Source organism: Oryctolagus cuniculus, chromosome 1, assembly GCF_964237555.1.
Source record: "Oryctolagus cuniculus chromosome 1, mOryCun1.1, whole genome shotgun sequence".
Taxonomy (NCBI): domain Eukaryota; kingdom Metazoa; phylum Chordata; class Mammalia; order Lagomorpha; family Leporidae; genus Oryctolagus; species Oryctolagus cuniculus.
In genome coordinates this window covers 153,839,639-153,856,511 of record NC_091432.1, presented here as the reverse complement: position 1 = coordinate 153,856,511, position 16,873 = coordinate 153,839,639, and the positions used below count along the sequence as shown (strand labels likewise).

The 16,873-nt window shown below is 44.1% G+C and overlaps 2 protein-coding genes across 3 annotated transcripts in view; one reads left to right on the top strand and one right to left on the bottom strand.

Annotated features, from left to right (window-relative positions):
* The window catches only part of LOC138844085 (uncharacterized), a 34,666-nt gene extending 25,707 nt beyond the window's left edge, over window positions 1-8,959 (bottom strand). Inside the window, exon 1 of the mRNA XM_070050649.1 lies at window positions 5,548-8,959. Within this exon, the coding sequence (XP_069906750.1) occupies window positions 5,548-6,278 (731 nt within the window). The 5' untranslated portion in view covers window positions 6,279-8,959. The remainder of the gene's footprint in view (window positions 1-5,547) is intronic.
* The window catches only part of GCNT1 (glucosaminyl (N-acetyl) transferase 1), a 56,978-nt gene continuing 45,848 nt past the window's right edge, over window positions 5,744-16,873 (top strand). Inside the window, exon 1 of one of the 2 annotated variants that reach the window (XM_008256634.4) lies at window positions 5,744-5,872. The gene's annotated coding sequence lies outside the window, so the exon portion shown is untranslated. The remainder of the gene's footprint in view (window positions 5,873-16,873) is intronic. The other variant, XM_070050634.1, reaches the window with a different exon arrangement.

Below are 16,873 nucleotides of genomic sequence, written 5' to 3'. Positions count from 1 at the left end.
GCGCTGACCACAGCGCGCTGGCCGCGGCGGCCATTGGAGGGTGAACCAATGGCAAAGGAATACCTTTCTCTCTGTCTCTCTCTCTCTCTCTCTAAAAAAAAAGCCAAGGAGGAGGAGCATCACGAGGAGCAGGTGTACAGCTGGGCCCCAGGGAGCATAATGTCCAGTGCTAGGGCTGAGTGGAAAAAGTCACAGGCACTGAGAGTCCCAGTGGTTGTGGTCTGTTCCACCAGGAGGACCTCGTGTTGTAAGGCGAGGAGGGAGCTGAGGTGCTAGAGAGAAGTGGAGGCCAGGATTATTGCAAAGACTTTGCCAAGTCTTGTAGTATTCTAACCTGCAGCTGTCGTGAGCTACAATGGAATGGACAAGATCTGGGCCATTGTGGCCCAGCTGCCTGTCTCGGAGCAGGTGAATCTGAGAAAGAAGACAGAGGGTGTCTCTTAGTAATGTTAAGACCTAATGACTCCAAACAAAACTGATGGGAAAGAGGCTTGGACTAGAAAGGAAAGAAGGCGTGGCCCTCTCTGTTGGCCACTCACAGTCATTTCTTGCATCTGTATCTCCCAAAAGAGTAACAAACAGGGCATACTCCCCACCCTAAGTGCTTCTTGGGTGGAGGTGGCAAAGGAAATTAAGGGCTTCCATGACTTATGAGCTGGGCAAGTGACAAAACTTGAGTCTCACAAGGAATTGAGATGCCAGAATGAAAAGAAGTAATTTTGACACTTACGAAAGCAAGTACAGAGGTTTCTTTGAAGAAAGCAGGTCTGTTGGTGGGAGAATCGTCATACTTCCTTGTGAAGAACGGTTTACAGAGTTGGGAGTTTTAATTTTGGAGGAGAGGATATTTAAGCAGCATATTCATCCAAAAATTTTTGAAGGGCCCTTAAGTTGAAAGGGAGGAAAACTAGTGGGTGAAAGTGACAAAGCCACACAAAGTGGCTTCAGAAAAAGAACTTTGTGGGGCCAGGGCTGTGGTGCAGTGGGTTAAAGACCTGGCCTGAAGGCTGGTGTTCTGTATGGGCGCCAGCCCTAGTTCCGGCTGCTCCTCTTCCAATCCAGCTCTCTGCTGTGGTCTGGGAAAGCAGTAGAAAATGGTCCAAGACCTTGGACCCCTGCACCCACGTGGGAGACCCAAAAGAGGCTCCTGACTTCAGATTGACTCAGCTCTGGCCTTTGCAGCCATTTGAGAAGTGAACCAGCAGATGGAAGACCTCTCTCTCTGTCTCTACCTCTCTCTGCAACTCTGTCTTTTCAATAAATAAAGATAAAAAAAAAAAAAAAAACTTTGTATCATAGTTGGCCTAAGATGAATGGCTTGTCCCCATTATTATAATGGATGGGTGGCCCCTCCCTAGACTATGAGAGGGTATTTCAACAACTTTGTGGGTGAAAAAATGGAATTAAATTATGCAAAACATTTTGACATCTGTGTTAGTCAGTTCCTTGCTACAACAAAATACCAAAGACAAGCTACTTATGAAGGAAGGAGGGTTTTTAGAGGTTCACAGTCCAAGATCTAGTGGTCCCATCGGTTTGGCATCTGGTGACGGCACTGTTGCTAGCAGAGTCCCAAGGCAACACTGACCGTCATGTGGCAAGACGGAGTGTGCATCCCTCCAATAAAGCCACCATGATTTGATCACGCGGTCCTACCCTCACAACCAAATCCCATTTAATCACTTTCCAAAGCCCCACCTTTAAACACCATAACTGGATTAAGTTTCGCCCTCTTAGTACTGTTAATACAAAACTTTGGGAATTAAACCTTTAACACATGGGCCTTTGGGGGACACACAACCTGATATGCAAACCATAACAAGACCTATGCATAGAGTTTTCATAATACAACTTTTCCATGAACTTTTGCCCATTAACTTCATATTACAGAGGACATGGTGGTTGGGGGCGGGAGCAGCGCTGTGGCATTGTGGGTTAAGCCACTGCCTCAGACACAGGCATCCCATATGGGCACTTGTTTGAGTCAGGCTGCTTCACTTCTGATCCAACTCCCTGCCAATGTACCTAGGAAGGCAGCAGAAGACAGTCCTGCACCCACATGGGAGACCCAGATGGAGCTCCTGGCTCCTGGCTCCTGGCTTCAGCCTGGTCCAGCCCTGGCCATTGAAGCCATCTGGGGAGTGAACCAGCAAATGGAAGATCTCTCTGTCTCTCTGTCTCTGTAACTCTGACTTTCAAATAAATAAATGAATCTTTTGAAAAAAGGGAGAGAGAGGACAAAGTTTCAGGCAAATTATGGAAGACTTGTAAGGTTTCTTCTAAACCTGAAATTTTCTACTTTTGGTTCATGCAGGAATCCTTTAAAAATCTCTAACTGGTGACTCAATCCCCACCTATTTCCTTCAGAGATAGCCTATTTCATAGCATGTTATGACTATGATGTATTTTTTTTTTTTTTTTGACAGGCAGAGTTAGACAGTGTGAGAAGAGAGACAGAGAGAAAGGTCTTCCTTTCATTTTGGTTCACCCCCCACGTGGCCGCTACAGCCGGCGTGCTGCACCGATCCAAAGCCAGGAGCCAGGTGCTTCTTCCTGGTCTCCCATGCGGGTGCAGGGCCCAAGGACTTGGGCCATCCTCCACTGCCCTCTCGGGCCACAGCAGAAAGCTGGACTGGAAGAGGAGCAAATAGGACAGAACCCGGGATGCCAGCGCCGCAGGCGGAGGATTAGCCTAGTGAGCCATGACGCCGGCCGGCTATGATGTATTTTAAATAGCATTCATGTTGTCCAACAACTTTGTTTTACAGGTGAGGACACTGATACCCAGAGAATTTGTTTCTTGCCACCTGACACCAAAGCCAGTGCAACATTGGATGATTTTCGTGAAGTTTGTACTTCAAGGCTAGTTGAAAGTTGAAGGATTCTAGTTCCAAAGTTGCTGTAAGTCCCAACAGTGTTAAAGCAGGACTAAAATGTAGAGATAATCTTTTCTGCTCCCTAGCAGCTCCATTTGACAGACAACAGAGACTGGTCTAGAAAGATGTAATTTAAACCCAAGTTCTCCTTTTTCTCCAAGGTTAAAGATGAACAGCACACAGCTCTTCATACTATTTTTCCCAGGTCAAGAGATCTTTGAAGATGAGCCAATTTTCTCTCTTTTTCTAATCAAAGATGTGGTTTACTGGTAATATGTAAATGAGCAAGCTGAAAACTTGATAAGTGGTGCTTGGATTTTGCTTTCCAGACTAAATGTTTAAAAACAACATCAGTGGGATTTTCCTGTCTGTATAAAGTTGCATGGTAGCTAATGTTTATGGAAGGTACACTCTATGTCAGATACCATTCTACTGCTTTAGCTATGCTATTTAATGACTGTTTCCAGCAAATTTATCTGACAAATACTTACAAATCTCGGTGCCCAGCTACATTAAGTCTTTTCTGAAATAGGGTTGAATATAATAAATAACTTTTTATTCTGAGTGACATACAAAGATGATTAAGACAGCCCTTCCCTTCAGGGAACTTAAAATGCAACAGAGGGACACCAGCATATTTTAAAAAATAAAATTAGGGCATTAATGCTTCATAGAAGCCATAACGGAAATATGTGCAGGGTATATTGGGGAATAAAGTAAGGAGTGGCAAATTCCGCCTGAGCAGATAGTCAGGAAACACTTCAGAGAGGGGATAAAGCTTAAGAGGTGTCCTTTGAACAAACTGCTGCATTTCTGTCTTAAAAAGAAAAAAAAAGGCCAGTCCTAAAATGGGTTTGACCTAAGCCCAAAGGAAAAACAGGTCAAGTGAGAAGGTAGAGACCTTTATTTTAGTGAAAAGAAATGACAGGCTTAGCGTCAAACATCCAGTTACTAAAATCTATCAAGTCAATTTCATAATGCACTGTGAGGGTTTATGTCACACATTTGCCTTTATAAATAATGGCTTTACTTAAGGAATTTAGAACATTTATTTTGTCAGTTAATAAATACAGTCATGCCGATTAAGAGACATGGAAAAAATTGCTATTACATTTTTCATAGTTCAGACTGAAATGCAAATTCAGTCTATTTTACAGAAGGTATTTTGAGTTCACACTTTTGTTTTCATGATAAAAATATACACCACAGATTAAAAACAGCTCATGTGTTTCCCCTGTTCTAGGCCTTGCACACAATGCATTAGAAGACAGCTACTTTCCCACATAAAAGCCAAAGCAGGATGTTCCAGAATCTCCTTGGGGAAGCCACGACTGACTTCCCCTAAGGACGCATCAGCACCTAAGCCACGGTCACTACAGGTGGCCTGGGTGGCAGTGCTTTACACAGTAATAGCCCGACAGCATCCTGGAGGTAGGGTGGGGGTAGGGGATGGAGTATCAGGGAAATCCTCCCAGAATTCCAAAGCACAGAAGACAAAATGCCAGGACCTAACACGAGGTTAACTACGTGGTTTGTGTGGCGTGACTCATTTTATGCTTCATTTGCAGGATAGCCACCCTCTGCTTATCTTTGCATGGAGAAGTCTTAGCAGGCAGTCCCAAAGGTGAGGGTTTTCCACCAGATCCGGTCGGCCCTGCCCTCTGCATCAGCCCTCTCCCATGAAAAATGACGGCCGGTCTGTTCAGGGGATGGACACTGGGGCTGGCGTTTGGCCTGGAAGTCACCACCTGGGATGAGCACATTCTATGTCACAGTGCCCGGCTTTGTGTTCCGACTCAGCTCTCCATTCCAGCTTCCTGCTAATGCACACCCAGGCAGGCAGCTGCGGATGGCTCAGGTACTTGAGTTTCTGGCACCCATGGGAGAGGCCTGGATTGGGCCAGGCTCCTAGGTTCAGCCTGGCCAAGGTATGGCTACTGCAGGCATTTGGGGATGAACCAGCAGATGGATGGTCTCTCTCTCTCGCTTGTGTGTGTATATATGTATGTATATATATATATATTTTACATAAATAAAATAAATTCTAAAACTTTTAAAAGTGTTCTCACAGTTAAGTTTTTGAAAAAAAGGGGATGAGGGGCACCGGGCCAGCCCACCTATTCACCAGGGTCTCAGCTTCACCCTTGGGTCCCAGCGGGGCACGGTGTGTGGGCAAGTCAGCGTGAACGCACATCCTGCCTCCTGAGTGTGTTCAAAGAGTAAACAATGTGAAGATAAGACCCTGGTCTGCTTTCCAGGAGCCAACAAATCCAATGGAAGAACTCAAACACAGCATTCCTCCTACTGCAAAGAAAACCCTGTCAGTTTTCATCACTGACACAAAACCATGAGACTGGATAATTCCACAGTTTCGTTTGATATAAGATTATACACCCATGAAAGACACCAGTTTTCAGAGACAAAATTTAGAAAGCTAAGTCCATTAAAAAAAAAAAAAAACTACATGAACATCTCCAAATTTCACAGGCTAAAAAGAACCTTGGCATTTGAACATTTTTTTTTGTTGTAAAACAAACATTTTCATATTTTCAATCAGAAAAGGCAGTCGTCGGCGCGTTTCCTGCCTCACAGGAGGGGAGCACAAAATTTGTAAAAAGACAGCACTTTCACGCTTAGCCCTTTCCTAGGAGGAATAAGAACCAGAACGCACCTGAGGACCGGACACGAACACTTGAACTCCGGCTTTCCTCGGACCTCGGTGATACCTACCCAGAGGGCGCCCTGAGCGCGGCGCAGGAGCCGAGCGCCCCTAACCCCGGGGCAGCGCAGGTGGGCGAGGCGGGAAGGAGGGGGCGGGCCGAGGGAGGCGGGGTCTACGGGGCGGGCCCGGGGCGTGGCACCGGGTGGGAGGTTTAGCGGCGCGGGGGCCCGGCGCCCGCGGCGCAGCGCTGGGAGGGTGCGCGGCCGGCGAGGATCGGCCCTGCACGCCGGGAAGCGCAGCTCCTTCGTCCGCCGCGGGCAGACTCTCCCTCCAGGTAACCAGGTCCCCCCAGCGGCTTCCCTGCGTGGTCGCCCGGCGTGGGGAGAGGTCTGGGAGGGAGAGAGCCAGGTCTTAGCCGGGGCCGCGTTGCCCAGGGCGGGATGGGCTCGCCTGGGAAGAGGAAGCGGAGCGGGAGAAAGCGGATGGGCGGTCGGAGCGCGTCCTGGCTGGGGATGGAGCGGCGCGTCCTTCCTCAACTCTCTTTTCCCGTTCGCTCGCTGGGTCTCCGGAGGGTGAGGTAGTGTCACCTGGAAGTCCGTTTCTGGGCTCTTGGCGGCCTTTGAGAGTAACGAGCGGGCGCTTGGAAGTCGGAAGGGTTGGCTTCGGTAGTGGATAGGTAGGAAGCGAACAGTTACTGCCGTCGCTTGCGTGCCAGGGCGTTTAACTTCATTGAAGTTCATTCAGCCCTAACCACAGCCTTGCAAAGAGGCATTATTATCTCCATTTTACTGTTAAAAAGGCTGGCGCTGGGATACTAAATGGCTGGCCTTGGGGCAAACAATTAGAAAAGGAGACGCTGGTCCGGGGGCGCCAAAGCCCTCTCCCTCCCTGCCGCCTTTCCCCCTCACACGAGTCTGGGACACTCGCGTTCTGCAAAGTCAGTCATGAAAACTGGAAATTTCTTCTTAAAGGCATTCTTCTGCCCTCTTGGGTTTCTTCCTCCAGTGCCTGATCTAAGTCGGATTCTTCCAAATTTTTTTTTTTTTTTTTTTTTGTTACTTGCTTTGTGAGGTGGAAGCAGCTCCTGCCCACAGCTTCGTTTTTCCTCTGCATGCACCCTAAGGCCCCCGCCGGCCACACCGGTCCCAACTTTCCATCTTCCAGGTGGACGAGGGCGCCTGTAGGTTGGGCCTTAGGAATTGCGCAGGTAGAGATGAGTTATGTAGTCACCTGGGATCCTGCACGCTCCGGGCCTTGTTATCTCTTCTCTGGACAAAGTCAATCTTCCACAGATATTGGGACCAGAGCTTAGAGAAAACAGTGCTGCTGACTATGCCTCGTCTCTTGCTCTGGCATTCTGCCTCCCCTTTAGAGCTGTTCTTCAGGTTTGTTTCATAGAGGGGGAGAAGGAGGGGCTAATGGTATTTAAAGATCAGTGTGAATTACCTGCTAGGAGCTTAGGCTGTTCCAGGCAGGCCCTATGGCTGGAGGATTTGGTAACAGATTTCAGGTCTGGCAGGAAAGAAAACTCTACCTTGTTTTTTTCTTAATTTTTTTTATAGACCTTCAAATTGATAGTTTTTGGAAACTTTGGTTTCTCAGAAATGGCTAAGTCCTTTATTTTTTAAATACTGTATGTCATACTGTGAATTTATGTTTTAAAAGCATTCTATTGATAGATAAATGAAAGTTTTTTTTTTTTTTCCATTTCATGGTCAGGGTTTGTCACCTTCTCTACACTTCCTTCAACTTGACCTTGAAAAGGACATGTTCAGCTTCAGCCCCAAATGTGTGCTGGAGTCCATCCTTTGTTAACTATGGTTCATCATGAACCCTAGCATGAGTTTGATTCATAAGTTGTTACTTTTTCGTTTCTAGCTTATTTGCTTTACACTAAAAAAAAGAGTTCCTCTAAGACTAGGATGGCAAAATCGGCTATAAACTGAGACAGAACAGGTTATGCACGAGAGTGTTGGGTTGCGCCAGGTAAGACTTGCAGAGGACCTGCTAAATCTGGGGTGGGTATCTGCCAGTCCTGCCTAGGAAATCTAGGAATTGGAGTCCAATATGGCCACATCTACTTTTGATTTTTTTTTCTCCAAGGGAAGCTGAAAATTCTTTACATTTTAAAAAATTTGTGATTAAGTCTCAAATGAATGGAAAATTCTGAAGTATAATGCAGATACTGTATGTTTTCCTTGAAATGAGGTAGTAGGCAACAGAAATGAATGCTATTGGAAATGATCTCTTCTGATTTGTCAGATTCCTTTCATTCTTATTATTATGTGTTTGTGAGGCAGAACAATCATCTGTCTGCTGATTGACTTCCCAAATCCCTGAAACATCTGGGGCTGGATTGGACCGAAGCTAGGAGCCAGGAACTCAATCCAGGTCTTCCAACAGTGGCAGGCGCTCAGTCACTTGAGCCATCACTGCTGCCTCCCAGGTCCACTTTAGCTGGAAGCTGGAGTAAGCAGTCAGAGCTGGGCATTGAACCCAGGTACTCTGAGGTGAGACACTGGGTCCTAATCAGCATCTCAGGGGCTAGGCCAAATGCCTGCCCCTCGTGGTTACTGTTTTCAATATTCATTCATATGAGAAATGCATTCCTAGTTCCAGGTCAAGATGTCAGGAGCCTAACCCCCATAGCAAAAAGGGAGTTCCCTAATGACTGTGTGTTTGTGTTTCGTGTGGCACGGTCAGTATTCTTGACTTTGACATGGGAGGTATGACTTACTGTTATCTAGCTTCCCTGTTGCTTATCTGCAGCAATGTAAAATTAGACCAGTGTTTCTCAACTTGGGCACTTTTGACATTTTTGGCCAGGTCGCTATTTTGTGATGGGAGATTGTCCTGTGTAGTTCGGGAACTTTAACAGCATCCCTGTGTCCTCTACCCACCAGGTCCAATAGCACCTTACCTCCAGTTATACCAACCCAAATATCTGCAGACATTGCCAAATGTTTCCTGAGGAACAAAGCCATCAGGGTGAGGAAAACAAAGGGCCAGTATGTAGCATGCTCTAGTCATTCATGAACTAAACAACAGACTAAACACAATCAACTTTAAACTTTTAGTGTCTGGAGGCTATTTGTACATTTAAACATCCAACATTTAAAAACATTTTTATCATAGTGATAAACTGTGTTCGTCATAAATGCCCAATGTGTTCTGCCAGGTTTTATCTCCAAATAAATGTCAAGTGTTCAACGCATTTGTTAAATATCTTGAAGTTGAAAAGTCCCTGTGCAAGCATGGACACAGCCTGTGCAGCCACAGGTGGCCACTCTGGGGAGGGAGAGAATGGAGGTGAGCAAGTAGTGCCAAGACCTTTGCAGTCACCCAGGAAGGTGTAGTGGCACTGGATCACATTAACGGCAGAGAGACTAAAATTGAGTGTCATTGAGTTCGTACTTAAAATCAGAAAGAAGGTAGTGATTATTTGGGTATGGTTCTTAGAGCAGGAGTAACCAGGATGATTCAGAAGTTTCTGGCATAAACAACTGAGTGGGATGGGATGGTGAAACCATTTTTGGAGGAGGAGCAGGTGAGCATGAGGTGGGGGAGGTGGGTAATTCTCTGGGGTGTTTTGCTTAGGAGATGTTCAAGTGGAGAAGAGGAGTAGGCCAGCAGAACTCATGAAAGAAATCTCGGGTGGAAATAAATGTTTGAGAGATTTTGCATGTTAATCATTGCCTCTAGAAAGGTCACCCAAAGGGGGTTGCAGAATGAGAAAAGTGGCTGTCCCCCCGGTGTTTCCTCACAGTTTTGTTAGAGATGGAGAAGCCAGCTAGGACCACTGAGAAGCCAGCATATATGCAGGGCAGGGGGGAATGTGGGGTCTCTGGTTTTTTTGAACTGCAATAGGAGAAACTTGAACGTACTCTGATGCTGCTGGAATGTTCTAGTAGAGATGGGGAGGCTACAAATGTGGGGGAGAGAAATAGATGACAGGACCAGTTTTCCAAGATGAGAGCACAGGAGGTAGATTGGGTCTTTGTTGGAAAGAGAGAGGGAGGGAGGGGGAGGAGGGAGGGAGAGAGAGAAAGAGAGAGAGAGAGAATGGATAAAGATGTCTTAGATTTGGTGATCAGCACTGCAAGGACTTCTTTCTCTGAAGAGGAGGCAAACCCATGGGCTGAGTTTGCTCTGTTTGTGTGAAGTCAGATATTTCTTAAGCCAGTGCTTAATGAGCATCTTCTAGTGCCAGGTGTCATGTTGACTACCATTAAGTTTGGGTCTCTGTATTTGAAATAGCTCCCCACCACATTTTCTCTGAGTTGCTTCCTGCCTTTGACCTTGTGGATGGCTAACCCCAGTAATACTAGCAGAGAGTTTTGTCTTCTCGAGGACGTCAAAGCCGCTAGGCATGAGGCTCTCGGAGGGAAAGGGACTTTTCAAGACTCCTCCTCACCATACAGACAGGTACATGTCCAGGGTCAGGTCTTGTCACATTGGCTGTACATTAGGAACACCTGTGGAGTTTGTAGACAGTCCTGACCAATTCCATCAAATGTTTGGCAGGGGACCCAGTTCTTGGTATTTCTTTTTTCTTTATTTTTATCTTTTATTTAATGAATGCAAATTTCGTATGTATAGTTTTTAGGAATTTAGTGTTTTCTCCCCATGTATTTCTTATGAAGCTCCTCAGTGCTTCCAGTGTATAGCCAAGGGATGCGGAGGCCGGCCATGTACAGTTAAAGCCACTCTGCTTATTGATCTCCAACCCCTGTTCCCTGCACTAAATTGCTCTTTTTCCTTGTGTGGGACAGAAAACGAGGTTGGGACTGTTGTGAATAAGTTGTGTTGGCCTGCAAAAGAGGATGCAAATGACTGTCCTTCGGAGGCGTGGAAGGAAAATATCAGGACTTCCTATAACCCTGGTAGCATTTAAGAAAGATATTGAGTTGTTTTAATATGTAAGGTCTGGATCACCGGTGGTCCTCTATTAGTTTCACTTCCTGTGTGGTGGCTATGGTTTCCTAAGGTGGAGAAAGAGGCAGGAATTCCTTGCCCAGGTCGGGTTCTGCCCACCTGGCTGTGAAGCATATTGTGCGATGTTGCAAATTATGAGTTAGGCGATGCCACTGAGTTCTTTAACTTTATAAACATGAAGGCTTTAAGTTAGAGTCTCTCTGAACCCTGAGATTTATCTCTGAGTGGGTTACAGGTGTACTCAGATGCTGCTTCTTCCTCAGCTCTCTCCCTTCAGCCAAGCAAGCTGAAATTCAACTGTTACCTTTCTGGACGGATGTCAGAGCTCCAGGAAGAATTAGTGCTTTTAGATTGTGGAAGATTTTTTTATCTCTCTGAGGCTCTGGATTAGGAAGCAAGACCATCCATTGCACCCGTAGGATATCACTGGTTCTCTTGTTGCCACATATCTAACAGTGTTTGAGCTTACAGTTATCTACATCTTTCTGTAGCAAAAACACAGGGTTTTGAATTAACTGCTCGTTTCCAAGTTTGTCAGTAGTCACAGATACTTTGAAAAGGAGGAAAAATCCAAGGTTAATGGGAATGATGAGAAGGGAGAATGATTACTTTTCAAAGGGAATTTCTGCTACTGAGAGAGTAATGGCTATTTGGAAATTTTTTTTATTGTAGTTCCAATGTGTTCCACAAAATATCAAACATTTGCAACTTATCAAAACTCTCAGAAAAAACCCGAAAGACTTGATAAAAGAATTGTTTAACACCAGTACTTTTAAAATCTTTCAAGTGAGGAGTATCAGTGAGTTTTGAATCCATTTCTTGAATTTATGTCGCATCTACTAATTTTATTAGTCTTTAAAATTTATTGAAATATACCAGCTGAATTTTACCAAACACATTTGCATGATTGGTGGGCAGACTGAAAACTAATTTGAAGATTTAGTTAGCTGAGCCAAGAGTATACTGCTGTATTTATTTAAACTATATGCTTTATTTAATCTTTCTGCCATCTTTTTATATTATAATATGTACAATATATTATTACAATAGTACATATATATCATTTAAAAACAAATATATTAAGGACACTTAAGGTTTTTTACTCCTAGGGTCTATACTCAACAATTTTGGAAGTTTATAATGTAATAACTTTGAGCCAAAGTCATGTGTGTGCATGATTAACTCTGTCATAGGTAATTAATTATATATAACATTAGGTACATATATGTATATTTATGTATACATATATACAATGTATGTATACATACATTGTGTACATAAATAGATGGAAATATATAATGTATATTTGTAAATATATGTGTTTTCACATGTAAATGTATTTTTTAGAGGTAAGAAGATTTTTAATCGAATTGGAACAGAATCAGTAGAGTTGGGGACTGGTTTTAATAGGTTGTGGTTGTTATAGTATTGTATCCAGATGTTATAAGCAGAAAAATGGTATATCCTACTAAGCCTATGACATGGGGAATCATCTCAGTTAACTAGTTACAGAATTAAGAGATAGCTCTACGTAACTTGTAGCAACCTGATTAAAAGGAATGTGATTCTTCAGACATTGCTAGAGGGAATGTAAAGTGGTACAGCAACTTTGGAAAACAGTTTGGCAATTTCCTAACATGTTAAACATTAAATTACCATGTGACTCCACAGTTCAACCCCTAGGTTTCTCTTCCAGAGAAATGAAAACATATGTCCATATAAAGGCTATTACAGGAAGGTTCATAGTGGCTAAAAAGTGGAAACTCAAATGTTGATGAATGTATGAACAAAATGTGGTATATCCATATGAGGGAGTATTATTTGGCAATTAAAAGGGAAGAAGTACAGTGTGTTTAAACTTCAAAAGCATTATACACACAGGGCTGGCACTGGCTCAGGGGTTAAAGCCCTGGCCAGAAGTGCTGGCATCTCTTACGGGTGCCAGTTCTAGTCCTGGCTGCTCTGTTTCTGATCCAGCTCCCTGCTGATGTGCCTGCGAAAGCAGTGGAGGATAGCCCAATCCGTTAGGCCCCTGCACCCACGTGGGAAACCCTGAAGAAGCTGCTGGCTCCTGACTGCAGATTGGCTCAGCTCTGGGCCGTTGTGGCCATTTGGAGAGTGAACCAGCAGATGGAAGACCTGTCTCTGTCTCTGTCTCTGCCTCTGCCTCTGCCTCTGCCTCTGCCTCTGCCTCTGCCTCTGCCTCTACCTCTCTCTGTAACTCTTTCAAATAAATAAAATAAATTAAAAAGAAAACATATAGTGAAGGAAACCAAACACAAAAGCCCATATAGCATATAGCGTGGATTCTTTTTACATGAAATATTTAGAAAAGGACATTTATAGAATCAGAAGGTAGAGTGGTTGCCTATAGCTGGGGGAAGCATGAGGTTTGGGGGCCGATCCAGCAGCCCTGACTCTAAATTAGATTGTGGCCATGGTTCCAAACTCTGTAAATATGTAAAAACCGTTGACTTGTGATAACAATAAAAAGAAGAATCTAGCAAGGTGGAAGAAAGATGAGCTTATATTGTATTTGCTTTATAGGAGGTTGTGTATGTAAGATAAATATAAATTACATATATGTACATTTATATGTATAGATGACATATATGTAAAGGACTTGTGGCACCTTTCCCCTCCCTGCCCCTCCTTTTTGTGGAGATCCTAGGTGCCAAACAGATCTTTCCTGTCTCCTTGCAATGCAAATAGCTAAGTGGATAAGGGACACAGAGCATCTTGTGAAACAGGTAAGGGGGAAATCCCTTGAGGCTTCAAAGAGACACCCACTTTCCCCAACCGCCTTCTACAACCCCCCCTCAAGTGACAAATTCCCTAACCTGATAAAACCTGAGTTCCAGATGTGCCCTGCATGCAGTCTGTTTCCAAGAACAGACTGTCACCAGCTTCTTTGCTTCCAGTAAAGCAACCTGTCTCTGTTGAGGTCAGTCTCCATCTCCTTTTTCTGTCTCTCCTTTCTGGGGGTACAAAAGGCCAGAACCCTGAGCTATTCCAGACCTAACAATATATACATAAGTATTTGTAAATATATACAGTGTATACTTGTAAATATATATATTTCAAATATAAATTATACTTTTTTAAAAATAATAAGACAATTTGAAAACTTGCTGATAAACCTTTTTTTTTTTAGAGCAAGTGATTTTGGATTTTTTTTAAAGGTTTATTTATTTGAAAGGCAGAGTTACAGAAAGGGGGGGAGTGGGGGGGTCCATCCACTGGTTCACTTTCCAAATGGCTGGAACGGCCTAGAGCTGAGCTGATCCGAAGCCAGGAGCCAGGAGCTTCTTCTGGGTCTCCCACATGGGTGCAGGGGTCCAAGGACTTGGGCCTTTTTCTGCTGCTTTCCCAGGCCATAGCAGAGAGCTGGATCAGAATAGGAGCAGCTGGAATTCAAACTGGCTGCTACCCCACAGTGCCGACCCCACTGATAAACCTTGAAGCTGCCTCTTCCTCATTAATACCTGTACTTCACTCGGTGGAAGATAAGACTACTATTAGACCAAAAATAAGAGCTCAGATTCTGAAGAGTGCTGAATACAGTATAAACGTGTCTTTATTTCTCTTGAAAAGTAAATTTTGTCATTCTACAATGTATACATGTATGAAAACATCAGCTGGGAGCCTATAAATGTACACATTATTATTTGTTTATTAAACATTGAAAAAAGCTTCCTTTAAACAAGCCAGTTTAAACATGAAACATTTAGAAATCTTGTGGTCAGTGCCCTACTGCTGGGCAAGTCATGCCTTAAGTAATTTAAACATTGGCAATGTAGTTTCTTCCTCTTTCCTGCCCTGCACTCTGGGTGCTGTTGTCCTCCAGGCTGGTGGTGTGAGCTGACCTAAACCAGTTTGATCCTGGGGAGCAGGGATTGACTAGGGCTGCAGTTCTCTGGACAGGTGCACTAGAAGTAAAGGTGAAGATTAAAAGCCAAGTCTCTGAGCAGTTGTGCCCCACGGAGGGGCTCTGACTGTACCTCCCATGAGAGTTCACTCAGGGCACACACACACACACACACACACACACACAACATTCCAGGAGCAGGACTCCGCTGGTTGCTGATCGCTGAGTCAAGTAAGCAATGATTTTCTGCAGCTGGACACAGGAATGCACCTAGGCCCGAGGGCATCGTTCTGGTGTGTGGTTTGCCTGGCTTGTTTACCTCTAAAACACCCCTAACCCTTCCACAGAGATGGCTGCACCCTTATCTCGTGTTCTCTACACATTTCTCATGTCTGGTATGCTAACCATTGAATTCACCAAGGAGGATCCATTTCTAATACCCTAGTGCTAACTGACAAATCCTCTGGTTTGCCAGTGAAAAGCCCAAAGTACATATACTAGCTGCTAGTAGAGTGTGGCCAGGGCCTTTAATCTCTGCATCACCCGGTATAGACGAAAACACACACACACACACACACACACACACAAATATATCTTATTGGATATGCCAAAATATTTTTAAAGTGAATTATAGACAGGCTTACAATGTTGGGTCAATTACCGTTGTCAAAGAACCTCTGAAAATAATGAAGTGAAGCTATTAATATAGGATTTTTAAAACCATGGATAAGCAGAAATGAGTGCCTTAAAGTAAACACCTTGTTTAGTATCCACATTTCTGAGCATTTTGAGGAATGTTCTCTTTGTCAAATTGGGCTACAAAGAAAGGGACCAATTTAAAAAAAAAAGATTTATTTATTTATTTGAAAGGCAGAGTTGCACAGAGGCAGAGAAATGAGAGAGAGGGGGAATCTTTCATCCACTGGTTCACTGCCCAAATGGCTGCAATGGCCAGAGCTGGGCCAATCTAAAGTCAGGAGCCAGGAGCCTCTTATGGGTCTCCCATGTGGGTGCAGGGTTCCCAGGACTTGGACCATCCTCTGCTGCCTTTCCAGGTGCGTTAGCAGGGAGCTAGATTGGAAGCAGAGCAGGCGGCTTTACTCACTACACCACAGCGCCAGCCCCAAAAGAGACCAGTTTTTGATGCTAGTTGTGCTTTTGGAACGTGTCAAGATAGATTGATCATACTAAAAAAAATTGTCTTTATAAATAGACTAAATATTAAAAATAGACTTCATTTCTTATTTGGCTAATGTGGAAATTTTTTTTTTTACCCTCATTTTGGAGTTGGGGTTATATAGTTTGTTCTGGATTGAAAAAGGGAATAAAAAACAGAAGCAATGTTTGATAACTGACTACAAGGAAATATCAGATGTCTCGTCTGGGGTTCTGTGTTGGCCACATTCCTCACCTTCTTTCCCACCCAAAGGAGTGGACTTGAGGCCACATGGTAGAGTGTGGAAGGACATGAACAAGCTAGGGCAGAGTTCCAGGCACTGATAGCTTCAGCCTTGTGTATGATCTTGACCCTTGGAAAGGCCACTTATGTCCCTGTACCTTGGCTTTTCCCTGTGTTAAAGAGGATCATGGGAGATGATGATGGACATTTGGCACAGTGGTTGAGAGGCCACTTGGGAAGCCCGCATCCTGTATCAGAGTGCCTGGGTTCAAGTCCCAACTGTACTCTCAAGTCCAGCTTCCTGCTAATGCATACCCTGGGAGGTAGTGGTGAGGGCTCAAGTTCTTGAATTCTGGCCACTAACATAGGAGACCCAGACTTAGCTCCTGCCCCCTTACTTGTCCTGCCCCCACTCTGGCTGTTGCTGGCATTTGAGGAATGAACCAGCAGATGGGAGACTTCTTTCTCTCTGTCTCTGCCACCCCTTTCAAATAAATAAAAATAAATAAATGAGGAGTGGGGAGGAACTTAGGGCTCTAGACTTTTTCCTTATGTGCTCCTAGTATGCTACTTTAGTAAGTTTTCTTGGTCAAATAAGTTTGAGGAATTCTGAATGCTTTGTTCCTGTCTTAAATATTGACAGTGAGCAGTACTCTCTTAAGGGCTAAGAAGCCCAGTAGTACAGAATTTTGTCTAACTTTCTGTGTGACTAGATTTCTCTTTAATTATTGGAGTACAGCATCCACTCCTACCCAGAGTACCTGGTAACTCTCCCAGGGCTGGTGCTTCTGGCCAGGCTAGAAGCTTTCTAAAGTTCCTTTCAGTCCTACAATGCATATATTGTTCCAAAAATAGTTTTCCAATTATATGGACAGAGCCTATAATTTCCCCCAGAAAGCTCAGCAAATAACTATTGTGTGAATTCCTTAAGAGCATGGTCTATATTATTTGTGTTTGTATTTTTTCTCTTCAGAACCTAGGAATCTTTTGTATAGTAGATGCTTTGTGTGGAATTGAATTGAGTATTGAAGGACTTCATAGTAAACTTGAAGTGTTTTCTCAGTTTGGATGTCAGGCTGAAAAAAGCTGCCTTTAGATGTGAGTTAAGGGTTTGAAGAAAGGTCAGACAAGAG